General features: G+C 49.6%; 2 protein-coding genes and 1 long non-coding RNA gene across 3 annotated transcripts in view; 2 read left to right on the plus strand and 1 right to left on the minus strand.

The window, feature by feature from the left end:
* Positions 1–22,778, plus strand: part of LOC143834167 (uncharacterized) — a 33,166-nt gene that overhangs the window by 7,943 nt on the left and 2,445 nt on the right. The gene's annotated exons all lie outside the window — the stretch shown is intronic.
* On the minus strand, positions 3,185–19,321 carry LOC143834134 (uncharacterized). The gene is given in 8 exon segments (XM_077330741.1): positions 3,185–4,508; positions 4,510–5,671; positions 13,753–15,543; positions 17,080–17,206; positions 17,413–17,483; positions 18,260–18,374; positions 18,605–19,057; positions 19,271–19,321. Coding segments are annotated over 8 exon segments (3,837 nt in total). The 5' UTR covers positions 19,307–19,321; the 3' UTR covers positions 3,185–4,426.
* Positions 20,231–22,765, plus strand: LOC143834187 (uncharacterized). The gene is made up of 4 exons (XR_013229743.1): positions 20,231–20,412; positions 20,764–20,855; positions 21,566–21,692; positions 22,736–22,765. It is a non-coding gene; the product is annotated as an uncharacterized LOC143834187 (long non-coding RNA).

Genomic DNA, 22,778 nt, shown 5'->3' on the forward strand with positions numbered 1-22,778 from the left:
TGTCTTTTTATTAAATCCCTGTCTTCATCAGGCATTGGCACATCAAACAAGGAATGATAACACTTGTGACCATCAAAATTTCCCAGGGCGATAAGTTTTCAGGAGTCAAATCTTCCAAGCAGACTCTATGGAAGGTAATTCTTACCTTTGCCACTGATAAATTGTCCTACGTTATTAACAGAAGAAGGGATGTCTTAATTATGGAATTAAAATACAGAGTGCTTATATTGACAAGACTAAGCTGCTTCTGTTAAAATAGCCCAGGAAAGTCAAACAGGAAACCCCTCTTTAAGGATTCCTCGTGGGGAGTTGAAAACACCAGAATAATCTGTTTGAAAAAGATGAAATACTTATAGTAAATTTCCTTCTGCTGAGCAAACAGCAGTTATAGAAAGACTAGATAAGATACCAGAAGAGCTACTGGCTGCAATTAACAAAGAAAATGAAGCAACAAAGAAAATCAATTCTCCCTCTACAAGGGTACTGGAATTACAAGGGTACTGGAAACTACAAGGGTACTGGATAACTTACCGAAAAGCAAGATCCACAGAGGATCAGGAAGAGGCAGAAGCTATGAAAAAACCTTCCACTTGAGCCTTAGGTAATAATAATCTATTAACCCATGTATTTTCAGTGGTAATAAAGGAGACTTGGAGAAGATAATGCCTCATCTAAACAAAAAACAAACAGGGAAAGGATATTTATATTAGAAATTTAGCATTTAGAGTCAGCTAACCCCTTTGCAATGAAGGTAGATAGCAGTGTCATAAAGAACGTAGATATATTTTAATTAAACGGGATCTTCATTGTAAGACAATCACCTTGAGAAACACATAGGCCACCAAATTGTTATTAGGAGGGGACTTAAAGCAGCAGAAATGCTGTCTGAAGCTGTCTGTCCATGAGGCTGGGAGTTTGATCCCAGCAGCCGGCTCAAGGTTGACTCAGCCTTCCATCCTTCCGAGGTCGGTAAAATGAGTCCCCAGCTTGCTGGGGGGTAAACGGTAATGACTGGCAAACCACCCCGTATTGAGTCTGCCAAGAAAATTCCAGAGGGCATCACCCCAAGCGTCAGACATGCACAGGGGATACCTTTATCTTTTACCTTAATGTAGAAATGGAACTTGAGGTGGACAGAACTTCTGAAAACAATGAAGTAAACCATTCAGTGCTAATAACGTTATTAAATATTATTTACACGCCTCACATGACTGCCTAAACCAGGGGTAGTCAAACTGCGGCCCTCCAGCTGTCCATGGACTACAATTCCCATGAGACCCTGCCAGCGAATGCCCAGTAGCTGGCATCTTATAACGTTTTAACTCTTTTCAGCTGTTAAAAAGCATTTCTGGTCAGTGCTCTTAAGAGCTGCAATTTGAGCTACAAATCTCTTCCTTGCAAAGAAGCTAGTTTTGAATGCTGGCAGGGGCTCATGGGAATTGTAGTCCATGGACAGCTGGAGGGCCGCAGTTTGACTACCCCTGGCCTAAACTCTCGGTCGACCCCGGCCAGGACCTCCAGGACATTCGGATGAAGCTGCATAGAGAGCTGGGCATCGCCTGGTTCCGGCCGCCGCTCTCCGTGGGGAGCAGCTCGGAATGGGTTAAAACAAACGAGCTGCTTGCTAGAAGGGCCGAATAAAGGGGGCCGGAAGAGAGGAAAGGCTCATTTCCTATGTGTGGAGGAGGGAAGGGGGCTTTGCTATTGGACGGCCAACGAGAAGGGGCGGGGCTTCAGAGTTAAAGCCTCAGCGGGAAAAGCCTCGCAAATTTATGCACGAGGAAATCGGGGAAGAGGGGGAGCTTTTGGGCCTGGGGAGAGGGAGGGGGGCTGCAAAGCGATATAAAATGCAGTTTTCTCCCCTGCACTTTGATTGGCTGGTGAACCTTTAGGGCAGGGGTAGTCAAACTGCGGCCCTCCAGATGTCCATGGACTACAATTCCCATGAGCCCCTGCCAGCAGGCTCATGGGAATCGTAGTCCATGGACATCTGGAGGGCCGCGGTTTGACTACCCTAAATGAAGCCCCCTCAATTCCGAGCCCCTGCCAGACCTTTTGCCCTTCGCCTGTCCTCGGAGGCCAGAAAGCTTCAGGGGGGCAGGTTGACAGTTCTGTGTTGAAAAAATAGCTGGAGGCTTTGGAAGTGGGGAGGATTTTGGCTGGGGAGGGACCTCGCTCGAGTATGATCCCCTGGAATTTCCTCTCTAGAGCAGCCGCTTTCGGCACCTGATGATTCCCAGAGCCCACCTGGAGGCTGGCATCTGCATCTCTAATGCCCAGCTGTCATAAAATCAGAGTTGGAAGGGACCTCCTGGGTCATCTAGTCCAGGGGTAGTCAACCTGTGGTCCTCCAGATGTTCATGGACTACAATCCCCAGCGTTTGCTGGCAGGGGCTCATGAGAATTGTAGTCCATGAACATCTGGAGGACCTCAGGTTGACTACCCCTGTCCAACCCCCACCCCCCACACACACAATGCAGGACACTCGCAGTCCTCTGGCTCATCCATTGTAGCCTGCCACCCCCTTGAACCTTCACAGGATCAGCCTCTTCATTCATCTCATTTACTGGAGGGGGGGGTGCTTTTAGAGCTTCCTCAAAACTAGCTTCTTTGCAAGGAAGCGATTTGTAGCTCGAATTGCAGCTCTTAAGAGCACTGACCAGAAATGCTTTTTAACAACTGAAAAGAGTTAAAACGTTATAAGATGCCAGCTACTGGGCAGTTTTCAAATTTACTTATGTATTAATTATTCAACTTATATACCACACCTCTCCTCAAGTGAGTTCAGGGTGGTTTACAGTGGTGGATTACAATTCACAAAACAATTAAGATTTCATAAAAGGCCAAAACTAAGCCACCAGCTACCTCCAATCTGGCTTGTAGGACTGGCTGTAAGCAAAGCAACCCAGACTAAGAAAGAATAGAAAGGGGGGGGGCTTTATAATATTAGTCTTCCGTAGCCTCAACCACAGGTCTGGCAGAAGAGTACCATCTTGACCGCTCCGTCAGGGCCCTGATCCCAGCCAGTAACTCATTCCACCTGGCAGAAGAAGATAATCACAAAGAAGCACCAGAGGTCAGCAATTAGGAAGAAAACAGGAAACACCTGCGAGGAAACTACCAAGTTAATTAACAAAAAATTCTCAAAGCTTTTTCTCTTCTTTGGATTCCAGGCAGAACCACCTCCGGATTTATTTCTTTTTCAAAGATCTTTCCTTAGTGGCTAGGACTGCTGGGTCATACAAAATAATACAAGTAGCAAGATTACACAGACAAAGTGTATATACTATAACATAAATTTAAAAACTCATCATTTACAATTTACAAGCTGAAGCCTCACTCTCAGTTAACTTCTTGAACTCTTTAAAGTGTCCTTACAGTCTCTGGCTATCAACACACGCAATGTAGATAAACATAATTGATGGTCCTATCCGTTCAATCGTGTCTGACCCTTGGCAATTCTATAGGAAAGTCTCTGCCATGTGCCCCTGTCTCTGACTGCTTCTTTTAGTTGGTTCATGGTCATCCCTGTGTCGGCTTTGATCGTGTTAAGCCAGCGGATCCTTTGGCGACCACGTTCCCTTTTGCCCCTGACCATGCCAGGCATTAATGATTTTTCTAACGAGTTTGATCGCAGGTAAGGAAAGGTTTGGAGTTTAGCCATAATCTCTTGCCTTCTAATGACATACTTGATTTGCTCCTCTCTAAAACTATCTTGTTGGTAACTTTGGCTGCCCATGGTATTCGTAGCATTCATCTCCAACACCAAAATTCGAAACATAATTGGTCTTCTACAAAATAAAATTACATAATATATGACAGAGAACCATATCTGCAGAAAATATGCTTACATACATTAAAAATATACTTCTGAATTCCACTAGGTATGGAAAAAACTCCAAACCTCTCCTTTCCTAATATTGTTTAGTTTATCAGTCCATTTTTATCAGTCTGCAAGCTGCAGGCCCTGAAAGTCCTTGTAGGTAAAAGCAAGGACCAGGCTTTCAGGGCCTGTAGCTTACGGATCTATGAGACCACAGCGCTTGCTCTGACCTGCTATAATCCCTTGGCTCATCTCAGCAAAGAGAGGCTGACAGAGCCACATAGAAAGATTCCTTCTTGTTGCCGATGCCGGTGATGAAAGCTGAAAGGCTCCCACAATTTTAGCATTTTTAAGATTGAGGTTTAAGCATAGAAAATTTTCAACTGTTTTACTGCATTATGTACTGTATATATATTATACAGTTTTATTGCACTTCTTTCTGATTTCATGATTAAATTTACCTTAATGTAATTGATCATTTCTTTCCAAAGTTTCTTCTGCATTCCAGGCATTTCTGTGGTTTCTCCTCTGCATTAATTTGTTCATGGGAAGTAAAGTCTGTGCTCTAAAAACTTTTTCCACATTCCAGGCATTTTTATAGTTTATCCTTCCATATGTTGATGGGACACAGAATATGTATTCTGACAGCAGCTCTCCCCACACACCAGACTTTTATATGGTTTCTCCCGTGTGGATTCTTTGATGCTGAGCAAAGCTTGAACTCTGTCTGAAGCTTCTTCCACACTCCAGGCATTTAAATGGTTTTCTCCCTGTGTGAATCCTTTGATGGGAACTAAGGTGGTCACTCTGACGGAAATTTTTCCCACACTCCAGGCATTTGTAAGGTTTCTCCCCCGTGTGAATTCTTTGATGGGTTCTAAGGTGGTTGTTCTGACTAAAGTTTTTTCCACATTCCAGGCATTTATATCGCTTCTCCCCTGTGTGAATTCTTTTATGGGTGCTAAGGTGGTTACTCTGACTAAAGCTTTTTCCACACTCCAGGCATTTATATGGTTTCTCTCCTGTGTGGATCCGTTGGTGACGAGCAAGGCTTGAACTCTCACTGAAGCTTTTTCCACACTCCAGGCAATTATATGGTTTCACCCCTGTGTGATTTCTTCTATGGGAAGTAAGATGTGTACTACTACTGAAGTTTTTCCCACACTCCAGGCATTTATATGGCTTCTCTCCTGTGTGAATTCTTTGATGGGAAGTAAGATGTGTACTACTACTGAAGTTTTTCCCACACTCCAGGCATTTATATGGCTTCTCTCCTGTGTGAATTCTTTGATGGGAAGTAAGATGTGTCCTGAAATGAAATTTTTTCCCACACTCCAGGCATTTAAATGGCTTCTCCCCTGTGTGAATTCTTTGATGGGAAGTAAGGTAATCTCTTTTGCTGAAGCTTTTTCCACACTCCAGGCATTTATATGGTTTCTCCCCTGTGTGAATTCTTTGATGTGAATTAAGATGTGTCCTACAATGGAAATTTTTCCCACAATCCACGCATTTATATGGTTTCTCACCTGTATGAATTCTTTTATGGGAAGTAAGTGTACCTCTCCGACTGAAGCTTTTCCCACACTCTAGGCATTGATATGGTTTCTCCCCTGTGTGAATTCTTTGATGGAAAGTAAGATTTGTACTACTCATGAATTTTTTCCCACATTCCTGGCATTTATATGGTTTCTCCCCGGTGTGAATTCTTTGGTGTTGAGCAAGGCTTGAACTCTGGCTGAAACGCTTCCCACAATCCAGACATTTATATGGCTTTTCCCCTGTATGAATCCTTTGATGGGAAGTAAGATGGTCACTCCGATTGAAGCTTTTTCCACATTCCAGGCATTTATATTTGTTCTCCCCTGTTAGCATTTTTTCTGCACCTCCTGCTGAAAGAAAGAGAAACCAAGCATAAGCCTTGTGGGGGGGGGAATGGAGCAGAAACATTAGGGAATTAAATATGTTAACTCTGTTTGAGTGTGCCTGAGTTTAAAGGCTTGTCATCTAGACACCCTTCCAAACCACCCTGGGGAATGTTATCCTGTAACATCTGACACTGTACCAACTGATCAGTTGTTAGCTGCAGAAATAGACAAGCAACTTTTCTGTGGGAAACTTACTCCTTCCCTGATACAACCTGCAAATGAAACAGAAGTTTAGGTCACAGATTGTTTATTTGTTTCTCTCGTGTCAATGAGGAATGTCCAAACTCAAGTGGTTTTTCGACTGAAGTGTTTGACCAACCAAGTCCCCCGTTCCTGCCATACTGGGAATAACTTGTCCTCCTAGCCTTCAAAGGGCATTCCACTACATGAGAAAATTACATATATCATTATTCTACCCTTGCAGTACAAAACAAATGGGGTCTACCCAAAGAATTCAGCTCTGAAAAACAAAGGATCATGTTGACATTCAAAAAGAGAAGCCAGCCTTGAAAATAACTTCACCCTCAATCCCCTGGGGGATTTACCCCGGGCAGAAGGAGTCTGTCTATCCTGTCCCACCACTGTAGGGAGAAGTGCTTCTGCTGTCCATAGGGGCCAGGTGGTCACCCAGTCTGTGCTACATCTGACTCGGCTCTAGGCCGGCCCACTTGCCCCTCTCACTTGACTGGGCCAGATGCCCCTCCAAGTTGACTAGCAACTCCCCTGTGGCCTTGTCACCCCCCCCCCCACAGTACATCCCCCCTTCTGTGCATACCCCTCTTCTGTTCCTTGGGGTACTAGGAGGACACGAATCCTCATCTGGGTTTAAAACACGCCAGGAAACCAAGCCTAGCTCCATCGAGATGCTGAATTCTACACCAGCATTGGGTATGCCTGGCCTATGCCCATGTGGCAGATCTTTCAGCGTCACAGGCGACATTGCCCTGTAATGGGTGAGGGGAGGTCCGTTTGAGAGCTGTCTGGAGTCCCCTTGTGGCACGTGTCTATGGCAAAGGATGCGCTTTGCATGCACCAGGCCCCAGCTGCTCTGCTGGCATCACCAATTCAAGAAAGCACAAAGAATACAGGAATGGGAAACATACTGTCCAGAGTCATTTTAGTTGTCCTTTTTGGCACTTTTTCCAAGGCTATAATCTTATTTTTGAGGTGTGGTGACCAGAACTTTGCACAACATCACAAAAGAGGTCTCCCCATAGTTTGTGACTTCGCCATCTTTCATTTCATTGGCCAAGGCTTGTACCCCCTCTTCTTTTCCCCACTCGACTCTCCTTCTGCCACTTAAAGGAACCATGTCTTACTTTCAGTTACTATTTCCATTCAACACGCAGGGGGTTTTATACCTATTTACAGTGTTTGCAGATTCTGAGCTTCTAAGATTGCAGTTCCTGAAAAGATGAGATCCTCCTTACCTTTCCATTTCGTCTTCATGAGCCCCCTCATTTGAGAGGTTACCCCTTCTCAAGTAAATGTGGTCTCATTGGCCTTTGGGGGCAATTCCCTGTTCCCATAAATGCAGGACTTAATGGCCTTAGGGCCGCTGTTCCGAACCGGAGCGGTCACACGGACATCTCTCGCCAGGTCTTGAGCGATGCTGAGGATCAAGGACAGACTCCCCTCCCCCCAGCTAAATTCGGCTCCATGGCACAGCCATCGAGAGTATCTAGAAACTCAGCCTCTGTCTCCTGACTGGAACACAGATTGACCCAAACAAAGGGTGGGGAGTTCAAATCACTTCTCACCGTCGATCCCACCTTCTCCTTCCAGCCATGATATGAGGTCAGGCGTGGCTGTCACAGGCCCTTTATCAGGAAAGAAAGGACAAGGTTATCCCTCTCTTCGGTACACGTCCCTTCAGCAGGTCCCCCCAGACCATGAGTTTTTAGAAAGTTTCTCTCTGTGCACAGAACAGGCTGGTGGGGGGGGGGGGGGAAGAGTCAATTAAGCTGCTTTCCGGCCTCAGTGAAGCCACCCTTGTAGAAATGTCCACTGATCTCGCAAGGGCCAGGGCCATGGCCCAGTCCCCAGCCCCAGGCAGGCAGGAAGAGAACAGAGATCTGGAGGAATTAAGACCTGCATTGAGCTCAGAGCCTTTGATGAGGAACTTTCAGTGAGCTGCAGATGGGGTGGCAGAGCTTGCCAGAAGGGTTGAGCCACTGTCCCTCCTCTATCGTGAATTCCTTATTGTGCCCAGAGAAGAAGCCACACCTCCCAGTACCAAGGGGAGAGGAGGAGAGAGGGATCCTCACCCAGAGAGGCCACGATCCCAAAGTTCTCCAGCATGACTTCCTTGTAGAGCACTTTCTGGGCTGGGCTCAGCAGGGCCCACTCCCCCCAGGTGAAATACACGGCCACCTCCTCAAAGGACACCGGACCCTGGAGGAGGAAGAAGAAGGAGGAGGAGGCTGTTCTTTCCAGCCCTGATCCATGAGAAGAAAACAACAGCATGGGTATTAAATGGTGTCTGAACCGCAGCAGCCAGAAAGGCATCAGAGCCCTGGGCCTTCCCCTTCCCAGTTCTCCTTGGGCTCATCCTGTGGACAGAAGGGCGTCCGGCACTCCCAGAGAACCCCCAGACCACACTCTGCTCCAGCTTCTTCCAGCTCAGAGGGGAACCACATGCTTGACCTCTAGGAAGGAGGCCCCTCCGGAGAGAGGAATGTTGGGCTATGCTATGGGGCCGGGAGAAAGGCTAGGGGCTGCCCTTTCTGTTGCTGAAGGAGACATGGAGGTTTTTCAGGCCCTCCCCACATGGACTGCCAATCGGTGGGCAAAACTGGCCAATGCCCTCCTGGAGAAGGCACGAGTGAATCTGAGGAGCTGCCTCCAAGCAGGGAGAAAAGCCAAAAAAGTGACAGAGTTAGAAGCTTCTTTTCTGTTGTAAGTTGAAAGATGGGAGCCCTGAAGGGAGGAGGGAGGAGGGAGGGCTGACCGTTGCGGGGGTCACCGGGAGGGAGAACGCAGCATGAGGCAGAGGACTGGCTGGGTGAGAGAAGAAAAGGGAAATGACATTTGTGTCTTCCAGAGCCAATTCCGGCCTGCAGGCCCATGATAGTCTCCCGGTGCTGACTTCCCATTTACAATCCTCCTACAGCAAAGCTCATTCCTGAGTAAGTTTTTAGAAGGGACAATCGCCTGATCAAGTCAATCATCATTCCAAATAACTTGGCAGTGATAACCAGATCTGACTGATGAGGGTTTTGGGAACATATTTAGTTTCTTTTGAGGAGTTCCAGTCCCAGCAGGGCCTTTTTATGGTGGTTCCCTGAACAGGCCCTATATGTCCCCCCAAAAAACGGCCTTCTCTACATCAGCCATTCTCAACCTTTTTCGGAGCTCTTATCAGGTTCCGGGGGCCCCTGGCAAGCAAGGATACAACAGAACATGAACGCTTAGACAGAAAACTTGATCATTCCAACATATTGGGAAAACTTTTTTAAAGCCTGCATGAAATTAAAATCGGGCGTAATGCAATCCTTGAGCTTGGTGCTCCCAGCTGCATTGGCCCCAGATTGGAGACCGGATCAGGGTCAACGTTTTGGTATTAACCTTCAAAGCCTTAAATGGTCTGAAACTGGTGTACTGGCAGGACCACCTCTTCCATCACACCCCCCAAAGAGCATTGAGGTCATGTGTCCAAAACATGCTTAGAACCCCCATCCCAAAGGAGGTGAGACAGGCCTTGTCCAGGGACAGGGCCTTTTGGGCCTTGGCCCCAGCTGGTGGAATGCTCTGCCAAAGATGAGCAGGTCTTAGTAAGTCCTGCAGGACCTGAAAGACCAGGTCTACGGCCGAGGCCAGATGAAACATCAGATAAAGCATCAAGGAGAGCCTCACTGCCAGAAATAGAAGGAAAGAACTGGAATTTCCCAAGTTTCACTGAAACGAGACTGCGTGTAAATTATTGATGTTTTTAATATTTAATATTTCTACTGTTTTTTAAGAATGAATTGTTTTAACATATTGTAAGCTGCCTTGATCTATCAGGAATGGTAGGAAATAAGATTATTATTATTATTATATTATAGGTAGGTCCTACCAAGGGTTGCTGCATGAACATCCAGGAAGACTGAGAACAGAGCTACATCCTGGGTAAGGTCCTTGGCCATGTTTACTCCTTTCCTAGCTCCTGGGAGCACTTTCTGGGGAGGTAATCGTCAAGAAAAATTATATCCCAATACTGGCTCCCAGATTTCCCAGAGAACTTGAATTTCCATCCACTACCCTCTCCACTAAGACCTGGCCTCTTGGGAAATGACAGAAGCACCATTTGGTCCCCCTGAACAAGATTTCCTTCCAAGGCTAGTTCTGGATCTTCTGGCCTCCCTCTTTTGGGGGGAGAGGGGCTGTCTCCCGACCACTGTGTCTTCCCACCTGGGATTTTGCCAGACTGTCTAAGAAGGAACATCACCCATCTCTCTCTGCACAAACACCTTTTGGGCTTGGCCAAGGAATTATCCGCAGGCTCAAAGCTAGCCCATCCAAAAGGGCTGCCTGTCGCAGCTCGGAGAACTCCCTGAGATGTGGAGGGGCCCTGGGGAGGGTGCAGTTTGGGGAGAAAACTGCCATGGCACAGATTGTGCCCTTCTCCCCAAATCTGGGAGACCCGCTGTGAGTCCAGGAGACTTCCTGCCCCACCTGCAGGTTGGTAACCAGGATGGTTTATTCTCCCAGTTAGGCTGTGACCAGACCCGGGGCCTGGAGGCCGATCTCTGCTCCCCAGTGAGACCCCCCCCCCCGCCAATTACCTGAGAAGTCTTCATGGTGGCTCTTTCCCCTTCACCACGCGGAGGAGACGGGGGAGGAGGAGGAGGAGGAGGCATCAGGGGTGTCTTTCCGCTGCTTCCTGGGAGACCGAGGAAGGAAGATATAAATGGGAAGGAGGGAGGGAAGGGGAGGGAAGGGGAGGGAAGGGAGGGAAGGAATACAGACAGATGGGTGGGGGGGGGAGCCCTTGCTGCTGCACTCCCCTGTTCTGTGCCAGACCTCGGACGGGGGTGTTGTCAGGATCCCGCTCATGACCTTGCAAGTTCTCTGGCCAAGCGACCCCTCTCCACCTGACCCCTCCCCAGCCAATTTCTCTGGGCGGGGGGGGGGGGGGGGCTCATTCAGCCAAATCCTGGCCAAACCCGTCCTTGGGCACTCAGCCTGCGCTCCCCCCACCCCGGTCAAGGACCAGCTCCCGCCCGGGAGGCATCGCGCCCCCCACCCCGCCTGGTGCAAAGAGGCTGTGCAGGGGGGCGGCTCCCCCCCCCCACACACCGGATCGGGGCTCGCCTCCCCCTGCAGGGGACTCACCCAGGGGGGGGAGGGGCTGCCCCTTTGCAGGCAGAAGCGGACGGGCCCCAAGGGGGGAGGGAGGGGGAGGGAACTGCCCCCCCCCCGCGCCGCTTCCCTGGCGCCCCTCTAGGACTCCGGCCTCTCTCTCCTCCCCAGGGAGGGGCCTCCGCCGGAAGCCGCGCCCCCCGCCTCCATTGATGCCAGCTCCCGGCTGGGGGGAACCCGGAGACTTTGGGGGCGGGGATTGGGGGGATTGGGGGCGGTGCCATTTGGGAGCCCCCCCCCCCCCAAGAGCGCCGTTTCCCCTCCGCTGCCTGCAATTTCCCCCCTCCCCCTTCTGGCTCCCCCAGGCAGGCCTCTGCCGCCGCCTCCCCTGCATGCCAACTCCCTCCCGGGAGAAAGCCCCCCCCCCTCCCATCCGCCACTCCTGCATTGCCTGTTGCTCCAGGACGGCGCTGCTTCCTGATTGCTGGTCCACCTTGTCAGCAGGGGATCTGGCGCCACCGGCATGGAGTTTCCCTCTCTCTGGATTCTTTGGCGAGAAGGCAGGAAAGACGCTGCCTGGCTGCCCTCCCCTAAGGCCTGCATGTGTTGGCGTTGCTGTGAAGCGGAAGACGTTGTAGTGGTTTGTCACTTCGCTGTGACAGATGAACACAAGCAACACAGGTTTGTAGGTTTCTTAACCTTTTTATGTACAGAATATTTACAAGTTATCCAGCAGAGTGCTGCGCGCACAATGGCATTTCAGAGAGAGACAGAGACAGCTTCCCCATCACTCCTTATATACACAACCTATGTACATGCAACCTTCTCTAGTATTGCATCAGCTTTCTATCCAGCCAATAGAAGCATTTGTGCTGTGTCATTCCTGTGCACCTGACACTTCTCACATGATCAGTACCTGTCAGTTAGATCAGTTTGATCAACTTCACGCTGTTAGCTGTCACTTGGTACATTATACCAACAGCATGTTCCGCTCCCCTCCTTCGGGGTGGAAGATGGAGAGGATGCTCTTGCATCCCACCCAGCTAACCAGAATAGCCAGTGGGAAGCTTCTGAGAGGGCCAAGGGGCTTGCAACTGCCCCCAGTTTAGAGGAAACCAAAATGCCTCACCCTCCCAGTCCGCTGCCCTCGGGACGCCTCCAGCTGATACGAACGGTACCCGTCCATTTCCAGCGTCTATTTTGTCCAAGGGCAATAATAGTATAAAAAAGGGATATTTCCTCCCCCATGCAATACTCGTGACCCTCCCCCAAGGCAAGCTCTTTAATGTCTTGGCTGATCTTTGCCTGCAGGTCACTCTAAGCTTCTGGGATGCTGCAGTGCTGCGCAAGTTTCAGCTGACGGTAGCCGTGTCTGCCCATCACTCAGAGCAGACTGCATCTCCTTGGGTGTAGAGGTCGTTTGGTGCTGAACTGGATATTTACTTTTGAAGGGGAGGGGGCGGGATTTATGCATCATATTCCTGTCTTATCTGGGAGTTTCCCAGGGGGTGGGTTGGAACTGGGCAGTGCTTTTCTTGTCCCACCATGGGAGACTCCCAGATAAGACAGGAATATGATGCGTAAAGCCCCATCCCATCACGAACTAAAGCTATCAGACCATGACCACACAGCCCAGAAAACCCACATCCCATTGACTCCAATCATAAAGCCTTCAACAATGTATTTAAGTCTCTTTTCCTTCTGCACCATTTGTTTCCCCTCCTTCGTTTTTTCTTGGTGCAGCCCTTTCAAAAGCTTTCTCACCTCTGTGGGTTTCTTGAGTGAATCTCTTTCCACACCTTGAGTGTTGGCCCCAGACCAGGGGCCCCTGCCTGACCCAAGTTACCCGAAAACATGCCAGACTGGAAAACATTGTTATGAATTTTAATTTTAGCTGCAGTGAAAACAGAAGTCACAGGGAAAGCATCCAAACTGTGCAAAGAGAGAGTTTTATACAGCTACATCATAGGGCTGGGTCAGAGCCCTGAACCAATACAATGCTACTCCGAAGAAGAGTTGGTTCTTATATGCCGCTTTTCCCTATCCAAAGGAGGCTCAAAGCGGCTTACAGTCACCTTCCCTTTCCTCTCCCCACAACAGACACCGTGTGAGGTGGGTGAGGCTGAGAGAGCCCTGATATTCCTGCTCGGTCAGAACAGCTTTATCAGTGCTGTGGGGAGCCCAAGGCCAGCCAGCTGGCTGCATGTGGGAGAGTGTGGATTCAAACCAGCATGCCAGATTAGAAGTCAGCACTTCTAACCACTATACCAAGCTGGCTCTTCATTCCATCTCCAAGATGACCCCCAAAATCTCCAGCCCAGCCCCAGAGTCTTTGATGTCGAAGGGGGTATCTAGCATTAGCACGTACCAAATATTGTTCTAGTAGGGATACAAAGTTACAACAACCTAGAATCTTAGTCAAAACACAATTTCTTAGCATATCTGAAAGGCACTTCAATAAACCATTTCCCCTACATTCCATTGTAGGTAAAAGGTTACATGACAACAGGTATTTTTTAATAAAAAAGAGCAATCAGATCCTGGTCTCCACTATGGAATGAAAGCCAATTCCAATTAACTATGACAAATGAGATGGTTGTAATCATTTCCTTTATCACCATTCCATCATGAGCATTCATAAGGTATCTCCTCTCTCTGTGTTCTCTGGTGCTGCTGGAGGCTGCAACTCTGATTGAATTCCTTTCTGCCCTCCGAGAATTCAAAGTGTTTCTCCCCTGTGTGGATTTTTAGGTGCTTTTGGAGATTACATCTGTGACTGAATTTCCTTCCACACTCTGAGCATTCAAAAGGTTTCTCTCCTGTGTGGATGCTTAGGTGCATTTGAAGATTGCCACTCTGATTGAATCTCTTTCCACACTCAGAGCATTCAAAAGGTTTCTCCCCGGTGTGGGTTCTTTCATGACGTTGAAGATTTCCAGCCCTATTGAATCTTTTTCTGCACTGCGAGCATTCAAAAGGTTTCTCCCCTGTATGGGTTCTTTGATGCAGTTGGAGAGTGCAGCTCTGACTGAATCTCTTCCCACACTCTGCACATTTATAAGGTTTCTCCCCTGTGTGTGTTCTTTGATGAACTAGGAGATCGCCACTCTGACTGAAACTCTTTCCACACTCTGCACATTCATAAGGTTTCTCCCCTGTGTGGTTTCTTTGATGAACTAGGAGATCACCACCCCGACTGAATCTCTTTTCACATTCTACACATTCAAAAGCTTTCTCCCCTGTGTGGATTCTTAGGTGCATTTGAAGATGGCTACTTTGACTGAACTTCTTTCCACACTCTGAACATTCAAAAGGTTTCTCCCCTGTGTGGATTTTTAGGTGTGTTTGAAGATTGCTACTCTGATTGAACTTCTTTCCACACTGTGAGCATTCAAAAGGTTTCTCCCCTGTATGGGTTCTTTCATGACGCTGAAGATTGCCAGCCCTACTGAATCTCTTCCTACACTTCAAGCATTCAAAAGGTTTCTCCCCTGTGTGAATTCTTTGATGCACTAGGAGATCACGACTCTGACTAAATCTCTTTTCACATTCTGAACATTCAAAAGGTTTCTCCCCATTGTGGGTTCTTTGATGCCGTTGAAGATTGCCAGTATGACAGAATGTCTTTCCACACTCTAAGCATTCAAAAGGATTTTCTCCTGCCTGGGTTCTTTGATGCAGTCGAAGCCTGGCACTTTTCCCACAAGCTGAACAGTCAAAAGGTTTCTTCCCGGTGTTGGTTATTTCATGCTGCAGAAGATTGTTATTCTGACTGAATTTCTTCCCACACTCTGAGCACTCAAAAGGTTTCTCACCTCTGTGGTTTCTTTGATGTTCTTGAAGCTTGCTGTTCTCACTGAACCTCTTTCTGCACTCTGAGCATTCAAAAGGTTTCTTCATTGTGTGTATTCTTTGGTGCACAAGGAGCCGGGATCTGTATTTAAAGTACTTTCCGCATTGGAAGCACTTGCATGCCTTAATTATAATACTTCTTGGGAAATGTAGATTTCTCTGTTTTCCATCAGAGAATGCAGTTTTTGTCTCTGAACAGATAAATGGTTTCTCTCCTGAATGGATATTGTGGTATTTAAGAAGATCAGATTTCTGTTGGAAACTCTCACCATGGTTTGAGAATCCATAACATTTATATCCTGCATTTGTTTGTTGATGTTTAAGGAGTTCTGCTCTGTAAAGGAAGCTCTTTCCACGCTCCATGGATTGATGGGTCTTCTTTCCACTGTGAATTCGCATATGGAAATTATACTGGGTTGGATTTGAGAAGTTCATTCCACACTCCAAGCACTTATACATTTCTTCCACCATATGAAGAGCTTTATGGAAATCTGCTCTTTGACAAAAAATGGGTTGATCACTCTTCTTGACCCCCTGGCTTCCTTCCTGCCTCTTGGATTTGCCTTCATTTCTCAAGTTCCCTCTCAGGTCTTCATTCATGACTTCATCTGGAGATAGATGATGCTGTTCCTCGTCCTCCTCATTCCTCTGATCATCCCCTGTTGGGATACAGAGAGAGCTCCCATCAGCACCCTCACAAGGAGGTCTGATTTGACCTTGAAATCCCATCTATTCTCTTAAGTGCTTCAGGGGCTCATTTCTTCTGACATTGAAATGTACACTAATATACACAGTAAAAGTGGTTTCCCACCTGCCTCTTTTGCCCATCTCTTAAGTTTCCTTCAGCCTATTTATTCTTGGCTTTTCCCAAAAAGAACCCTCTGGAATTGCCCTTGTGTCTCCTCTGTGTCTGCTGTTAGAAGTCCAGTCTGCACCCAAGCAAGAAGCCAGGCCCCCACTCCAGAACCCCTCTTGAAGGGGGATGCCCTTTCCTTTGACAAGAGGTTCTTTCCATAACAAACACATTTGAAGAAGAAGAGTTGGTTCTTATATGCCACTTTTCTCTACCCGAAGGAGACTCAAAGCGGCTTACAGTCGCCTTCCCATTCCTCTCCCCACAACAGACACCCTGTGAGGGAGGTGAGGCTGAGAGAGGCCTGATATCACTGCTCGGTCAGAACAGCTTTATCAGTGCCGTGGCGAGCCCAAGGTCACCCAGCTGGCTGCATGTGGGGGAGTGCAGAATAGAACCCGGCATGCCAGATTAGAAGTCCACTCTCCTAACCACTACACCAAACTGGCTAACCACTACACCAAACTGGAGAAGCCAGGGCATCACTAAGACCGTTTATGCACTGGGAAATTCACTGTCCCATCTTCCATGCAGGAGCACAATTCCGGGGCGGATGAGGTGCACCAAGCCAAATGCTCCCCCGTGGGGGTGCAGGAAGAGGTGGGGCAACCAGCCATGACTAAAACTCCAGCCTGCAGCCTGCCATGAAACCTCCAGTGCATAAACGGTCTAAGTGAATCCCAATGTTCATGGTTTATGGAAGGGATACCAGATGTTGGGGGGGGGGTGTCAGTGTCTAGGTGGTGTCTGAAGACAAGTGTTGATGAGCCTTTCCCCTTATTCAGCCTGGCCGTTCTTAGATGACACCCCCTCTATTTCCCCATTAACCACGCAACTCCTCCACTAACCACGCAGAAGCCATCATCTGGTGAGAATTAATTGAAGGGACTTATGGGTTTTGCTCCCTGATCATATGGCCTGAATAGGTATCTCATTGTCAAGACAACAAGCAACAGGCTCGCCCCAGCTATTTTTCACTCAAGTTCTGGACAGGGAGATTTCTCCCCCTAACACTGGATGTGACAAGCTCCCCCATGGCTCCAAGCAAACATGAAATGGTACTGGGAAGGCAAGCGGAACCAGCCTGAGGCCACATGCAGGGCAAGACGCAGGCCAAGGAAACCCTCCCTAGCTCAGCTGATGGCCACACCACTGGCCTCAGTTCTCCTTGGCCAGCCAGGCCACTTGGTCCATTTCACTGCCACCCCAGCTCCTCAAGACCCCCAATAGGGCCAAGTAGTGGGTCAGGTCAGAAAATGATACATTAGGGCTCAATATTTTGATTCATGCCTCATCCCAGTGGCAGCAATTCACACCTTAGGCACCCATGAAAGACCCTTACCCAGAAAGGCCACACTCCCACAGTTCTCCAGCATGACTTCCCGGTAGAGCGCTCTTTGACCCGGATCCAGCAGGGCCCACTCGGCCTCTGTGAAATACACAGCCACCTCCTCAAAGGAAAAGGGACCCTGGAAGAAAAAGCAGATATTATGCCAGGCAGAGAAGACTCACTGGTAGGGGGCAGTTGGGGAGGCAGCGGGATGCAGAGGTGGGGTTGGGCAAAGGGAATGGCATCCAGAGCCTCTTTCCTTGGGTCCTCTGCACAGCCACTGCAGGAGCAAAAGCCCCTCTGCGAAAGAGGTGGTGGTGACTGTCCCCTGCTCATCTCCTCTACCTGGGCTGGAGGTGCAGCTGCTGTTTTCACACCTCTGCTGAGATGATGGCTCAACCCCACCTGACCAGGCCCTGTGATGGAGACAATAGAGAAAGAAAGATTATCAGCCTAGACTCCCTCATTCATTCGTTTGGTTGAATCACACTTCCTGCACCCTCCTTCCCCGGGCTGGGTGAAGACTGCCATACCCACATCGACACCATTTCTAAGGATTTTATTTATTTTTCGATTTACACCCCACCCCTCCTGATAAATTGTGTGTGTGTGTGTGGGGGGGGAGTGGTAGAAGAGAAGCACCAGGTATTCCATGAACCTCTAAATGCCATCACAAGACACGCATCTGTCACATCCCTCCAAGAACCAAGAAGTGACTTCCAGGTAATATCGATGGGGTTTCAGAGTGTCTGTTGATGCCCCAACATGACATCCAGTCATGTGCCCCCTCCAAACCTCACGGGAGCTAGTCTAAAGGCTGGACTCCACAGGCAAATGTCGGCCACTAGCATTGTGTTTTCAGAGGTATGCTGCTCCAGAACATGGAGGCTCCATGTATTTGCCATGGCTAACAGCTGCACCCAGGATGGGTCTACCTGTTCTCCTTTGAGCTGCCTTGAGCCCCACTAGTTGAGGGAAGGGGACGAGGAGATATTGTAGCTAATGTGAATGAGAATGGAAGGGCCTTCCACAAAAGCAAGGGAGTGGCCGTCACTACCTGCTATGTTGCTGATGCCCAGAACTTGACTCTGGGTTGTGTGCAGAGGTGCCTTTTCCTTCCTCCTGTCCTAAAGCTTACATCCAACGACTTCACTGCATGCCCCAATCCCTTCTGGCTGCAGAACCGCCTTACCACATGAGAGGGCATCTTGGGCTAGTTCCTGGGCCTGAGCCCTCTGCCCTTCCTCCAGAGGAGATCCTTCCTCCTCAGAGAATTTTGCTTCCATCTCCACTGATGGCCTCCACATCTGAAGGAACAGAATAGGAGATGGGTAAGAGGATGGAAGCGACTCCTGGACTTCTTTGAGGACCCACAGACTGCTCACTCCTGCATTGACCAGCAGAGCTGGCTCAGCCACAGAGGCAAGAATCAGGGATGGGTTTTCTTCCCAGCCTAGTGAATTCTAGAGTCAGAAATGGTTGGAAAGCCTGGTTGGATAAGATTGTTCCGTGAACTGGCCAAAGGAGACCCCCTCACCTGCTCTGCCTGGCTCAGGAGGAAACCTTCGGCCAGGGCCACCGCCTGGGAACTGCTCTCCGGCCCACACCCTCTGACCCAGCCCTGCATGTTCTGGGGCAAGATGGTCAGGAACTGCTCCAGTGTCACCAGGTCCAGGATCTCCTTCTTGGTGTGCTTCTCTGGCTCCAGCCAGCGGCTGCAAAGTCCATAGAGCTGGCTGCAAACCTCTCGGGGCCCATCGGCCTCCTGGTAGCGGAAGTGCCGGAAGCATCGGCTGCGTACTTCTGTGGTCGCAGTGTCCTGAGCCCAGATCTTTGGAGCAGCTTTTTCCCAAAATTTAGCACCACTCTCTGCTTGGATGACACAGGGAACTTCTCTTGATCTCTTGCCAGGCGCAGGTCCTTCTGGGTCCTCCTCTTCCATCTCCTTCCTTCCTTTAGGGTTGCCTCTGACTGTGGAAAGATACCCTTCCTCATGTAAGGAGGAAGAGGAAAGCATATCAACAAGGCTGAAAGAAACTAAAAGAGAATGGGGCTACAACCTCAGCCCAGTCAAGAGGCACCTGTGGGTTGCCCCAATGAATCAGATGGAGTTTCTGTGTTCCATTAGTGGATCAGGAGTAATGTCACTGTGCTGCGTCTCCTATAAGGTATGCCTCTTTGATCCTTCAGAAAAGTAAAGTACCTGTGTTTGGCTCTTTAAAAGTCTGCTGTGGAACATGGCCTCCAGGGACTGGGTATCAGACTGTCCCAGGGGCTAAAGGTAAAGGTATCCCCTGTGCAAGCACCAAGTCATGTCTGACCCTTGGGGTGACGCCCTCCAGCGTTTTCATGGCAGACTCAATATGGGGTGGTTTGCCAGTGCCTTCCCCAGTCATTACCGTTTACCCCCCAGCAGCAAGCTGGGTACTCATTTTACCGACCTCAGAAGGATGGAAGGCTGAGTCAACCTTGAGCCGGCTGCTGGGATTGAACTCCCAACCTCATGGGCAAAGCTTTCAGGCAGCTGCCTTACCACTCTGCGCCACAAGAGGCTCTTGTCCCAGGGGCTACATTGCAACATAAACTGGAGCCCAGGACAAAGTGACTGGTGAGAGCTTAAACACTGCATAGGGCACAAACATTGAGCAATGGCTCAACCAAGGGGCACCAGACCTCTCCAGCTCGGGGCAGGGGGCTGCTGGTAGGAATGTTCTTAAAACTCCTCCTGGGATTTACACTCAACATGGTCGGGGGGGGGGAGCATATTCAATAAAGTGTGAAACAGGATTTGCATTGTAGAACCAACCCGACAATGAAGTTTTTCATAGATTAGATAGATAGATTTGTATTTTGCATTAGATAGATAGATAGATCGCCCCCCCCCCCCGACACAGCGACGCCCCTCCTCCCTCCGGGCAGAGGCGGGTTCCGGGAGGAGATCTGCTCGATCCCTCAGCCCCCGGATCCAGCCCCTTCTCTGCGGCCGCAGCCGGATCACGAGCAGCCCCCTCCCCTCCCCTCCCCTCCCCGGGCGGGAAAGCGGCTCCTGCAGCGCTTACTTGCGAGGAAACCTCCCGGGGCCCCTCGACCCCCCCCCCCCCGCGCCTCGGCCGGCCAATGGCTGAGCCTCCTGCCGTACCCGGCCGCTCTAGGAAGCCGCTCGGTCGGCTTAACCCTTTCGGGGCCGCAGGCGAAAGAGGAGGAAGAGTTCACAGCGAGGGCGTCCAGCGAGACCGGCATCCTAGAGGGGCGCCAGGGGGAGCGGGGCGGGGCCTACTTCCTGCCTTCCTTCCGGCCTGTCTGGCTCTCCTGCTTAAAGGGGCAGCAATGAGCTCCCCCTCCCCGGTGAGTCGGGGGGGGAGGGGAAGGAGGGGAGGGGGTCAGGGCCCGGGGGGGGGAGGGGAGGGGAGGGGAGGCGTGCAGAGGCTTCTGGCAGGGCAGGGAGGGAGGGAGGGGGCCGAGAGGAAGGGGAGGGGGTGGGACGAGCAAGGGAGGCACAACCTCCCCCCATGAAGATGGCTGGGCGGAAGCAGAGCCTTGCTTGATAAAGACCAAGACCTTGAATTGTATCCCAACCCCGGCCCAGAGACGGGCTCCCTTCAGGGGTCTGGTACAGAAAAGGGGAGTGTAGCATAAAGGGCTTCCCTCCATCTTCCTTCCTTCCTTCCTTCCTTCCTTCCTTCCTCTGGCTCCCAGGAAGCAGCTGGAAAACCCCTCTGATGCCTCCCCCTGCTCCTCCCACATTTCCGGGTGGGGAAGAGAAAAGAGCCGCCATGAAGACTTCTCAGGTAATTGTGTGTGTGCGTGGGGTTGGGGGGGGTCTCACTGGGGAGCAGAGGTCTGGCTCCTGGCCCTGGGTCTGGTCACAGCCTACCTTGGAGAAGAAAGCCGTCTTGGTTACCAACCTGCAGGTGGAGCCAGGAATTCTCCTGGACTTACAGCGGGTCTCCTGAATTCAGAGTTCAGGGCACTTCCCTCCCCTAACGCCCCCCTCCCCAAGACCCATTCACATCTCAAGGCGTTCACCAAGCTGCAGGGGGCATCAGCATATTGATGGCGCCCCAGCCCAAAGCTCCAGACTGGCTAGGCAAAGGGGCACCTATAGATGTTACACAACATTGGAGAGAGATTAGCTCCCTCTGGAACCCCACATGGAGAAAGGTCTGCAACCATTTGAGTTTGTCATCTATCTCTCAGAAAGCTGAATACTGTCTGGAGAATCACAGCCACAGCTTGGCAGGACCTTCCTCCCAAAGGTCAAGCATGTGTTCCCTCCGGTGTTGGGGGAAAGGGGAGGAAGCCAGAGCAGAGCATGGGTTGGGAGTGCCAGCCACCCTTCCATCCTCAGGATGAGCTTGAGGAGAGCTGGGAAAAGAAAGCCCCAGGGCTCTGATGGCTGCTGTTGTTCAGAAACTATTTTAATGCCCGTGTTGTTGTTTCTTCTCATGGATCAGTACGAGAAAGAACAGCCTCCTCCTCCTTCTTTTCCTTCTTCCAGGGTCTGGTGTCCTTTGAGGAGGTGGCCGTGTATTTCACCCAGGAGGAGTGGGCCCTGCTGAGCCCAGCCCAGAAAGTGCTCTACAAGGAAGTCATGCAGGAGAACTTTGGGATCGTGGCCTCTCTGGGTAAGGCTCCCTCTCTCTCCCCTCGGTGCTGGGAGGTGAGGCTCCTCCTCCTGTATTCACAGGAAGGAAGTCACCGTTGAGGAGATGATGGACTGGCAGGTCTGTGGTGGGACTGCATCTTGCTTGCCCTTCCATCCAGGGGTGGTAGATTTCTGCAGCCTTGACTATATGAAAACTTCCCTTTTCCAAGTCTAGCTGAGTATTGCCTCTCAGAGTGTCCAGGGTCTCAGGAAAGGATGTTTCCCACCCCTGTATTCTCTGTAATCTCTTGGGGAGGCCAATATTAAGCCTCGGACCCAGGACATGCAAAGAATGTGCTATGACACAGTACTATGGCACAAAGCAGCTCCAGATAATTCTCAAATGAACATGTCTGACTTCCCCACCAATGTGGGTAGAGAAATGTGGCATAGATTAATCAACTCTTCTTCTTCTTCTTCTTCTTCTTCTTCTTCTTCTTCTTCTTCTTCTTCTTCAATGTTTTATGTGATTGTGATGGTCCTGCCACATAAATGTTTGCCAGCCATACCCAGTTCCAGCACAAAATTCAGCATCTCGCTGGAGCTAGTCTCTCTATTTTATTGACCTGCAAGGGTGAGGTCACAGTGTATGTTATGGCCTCATCCTGTGGAGTGCACTTCTGGAGATAGGAGGACAAGTCATTCCCAGTCTAGTGGGGGGGACTTGGTTAGTTAAACACATCTGGCATCTCAGTTCTGAGAGCATATTCCACCTGCTCTCCAGCAGCTGTCCTGATTACTAGTTGAATTCTGGGTCAACATTTAGGTATTAGTTTTAACCCTTAAGACCTTACACGATCCAGGACCTGCGTACCCGAGTATGTCCCCCTCTGTGAAATCCAAGATACTGGTATTCCCTGGGCTCCAAAGAGGTGGAGTGAGTGTAGGATGTGATAAAGCCACATTCCTAAGAAACATTTGAAAGCATATCTAGATGACAAGCCTTTAAGCTCTTGCACCCTCTATCAGAGTTAGCTTATTTGATTTTAATATTTGTATTTCATTTTTTCATGATGCTCATAGTCGGCTTCTCGTCCTTTCATCAGGAGGCTTGCAAAGAATGCAA

Source organism: Paroedura picta, chromosome 3 (assembly GCF_049243985.1).
Source record: "Paroedura picta isolate Pp20150507F chromosome 3, Ppicta_v3.0, whole genome shotgun sequence".
In the NCBI taxonomy this organism is placed as follows: domain Eukaryota; kingdom Metazoa; phylum Chordata; class Lepidosauria; order Squamata; family Gekkonidae; genus Paroedura; species Paroedura picta.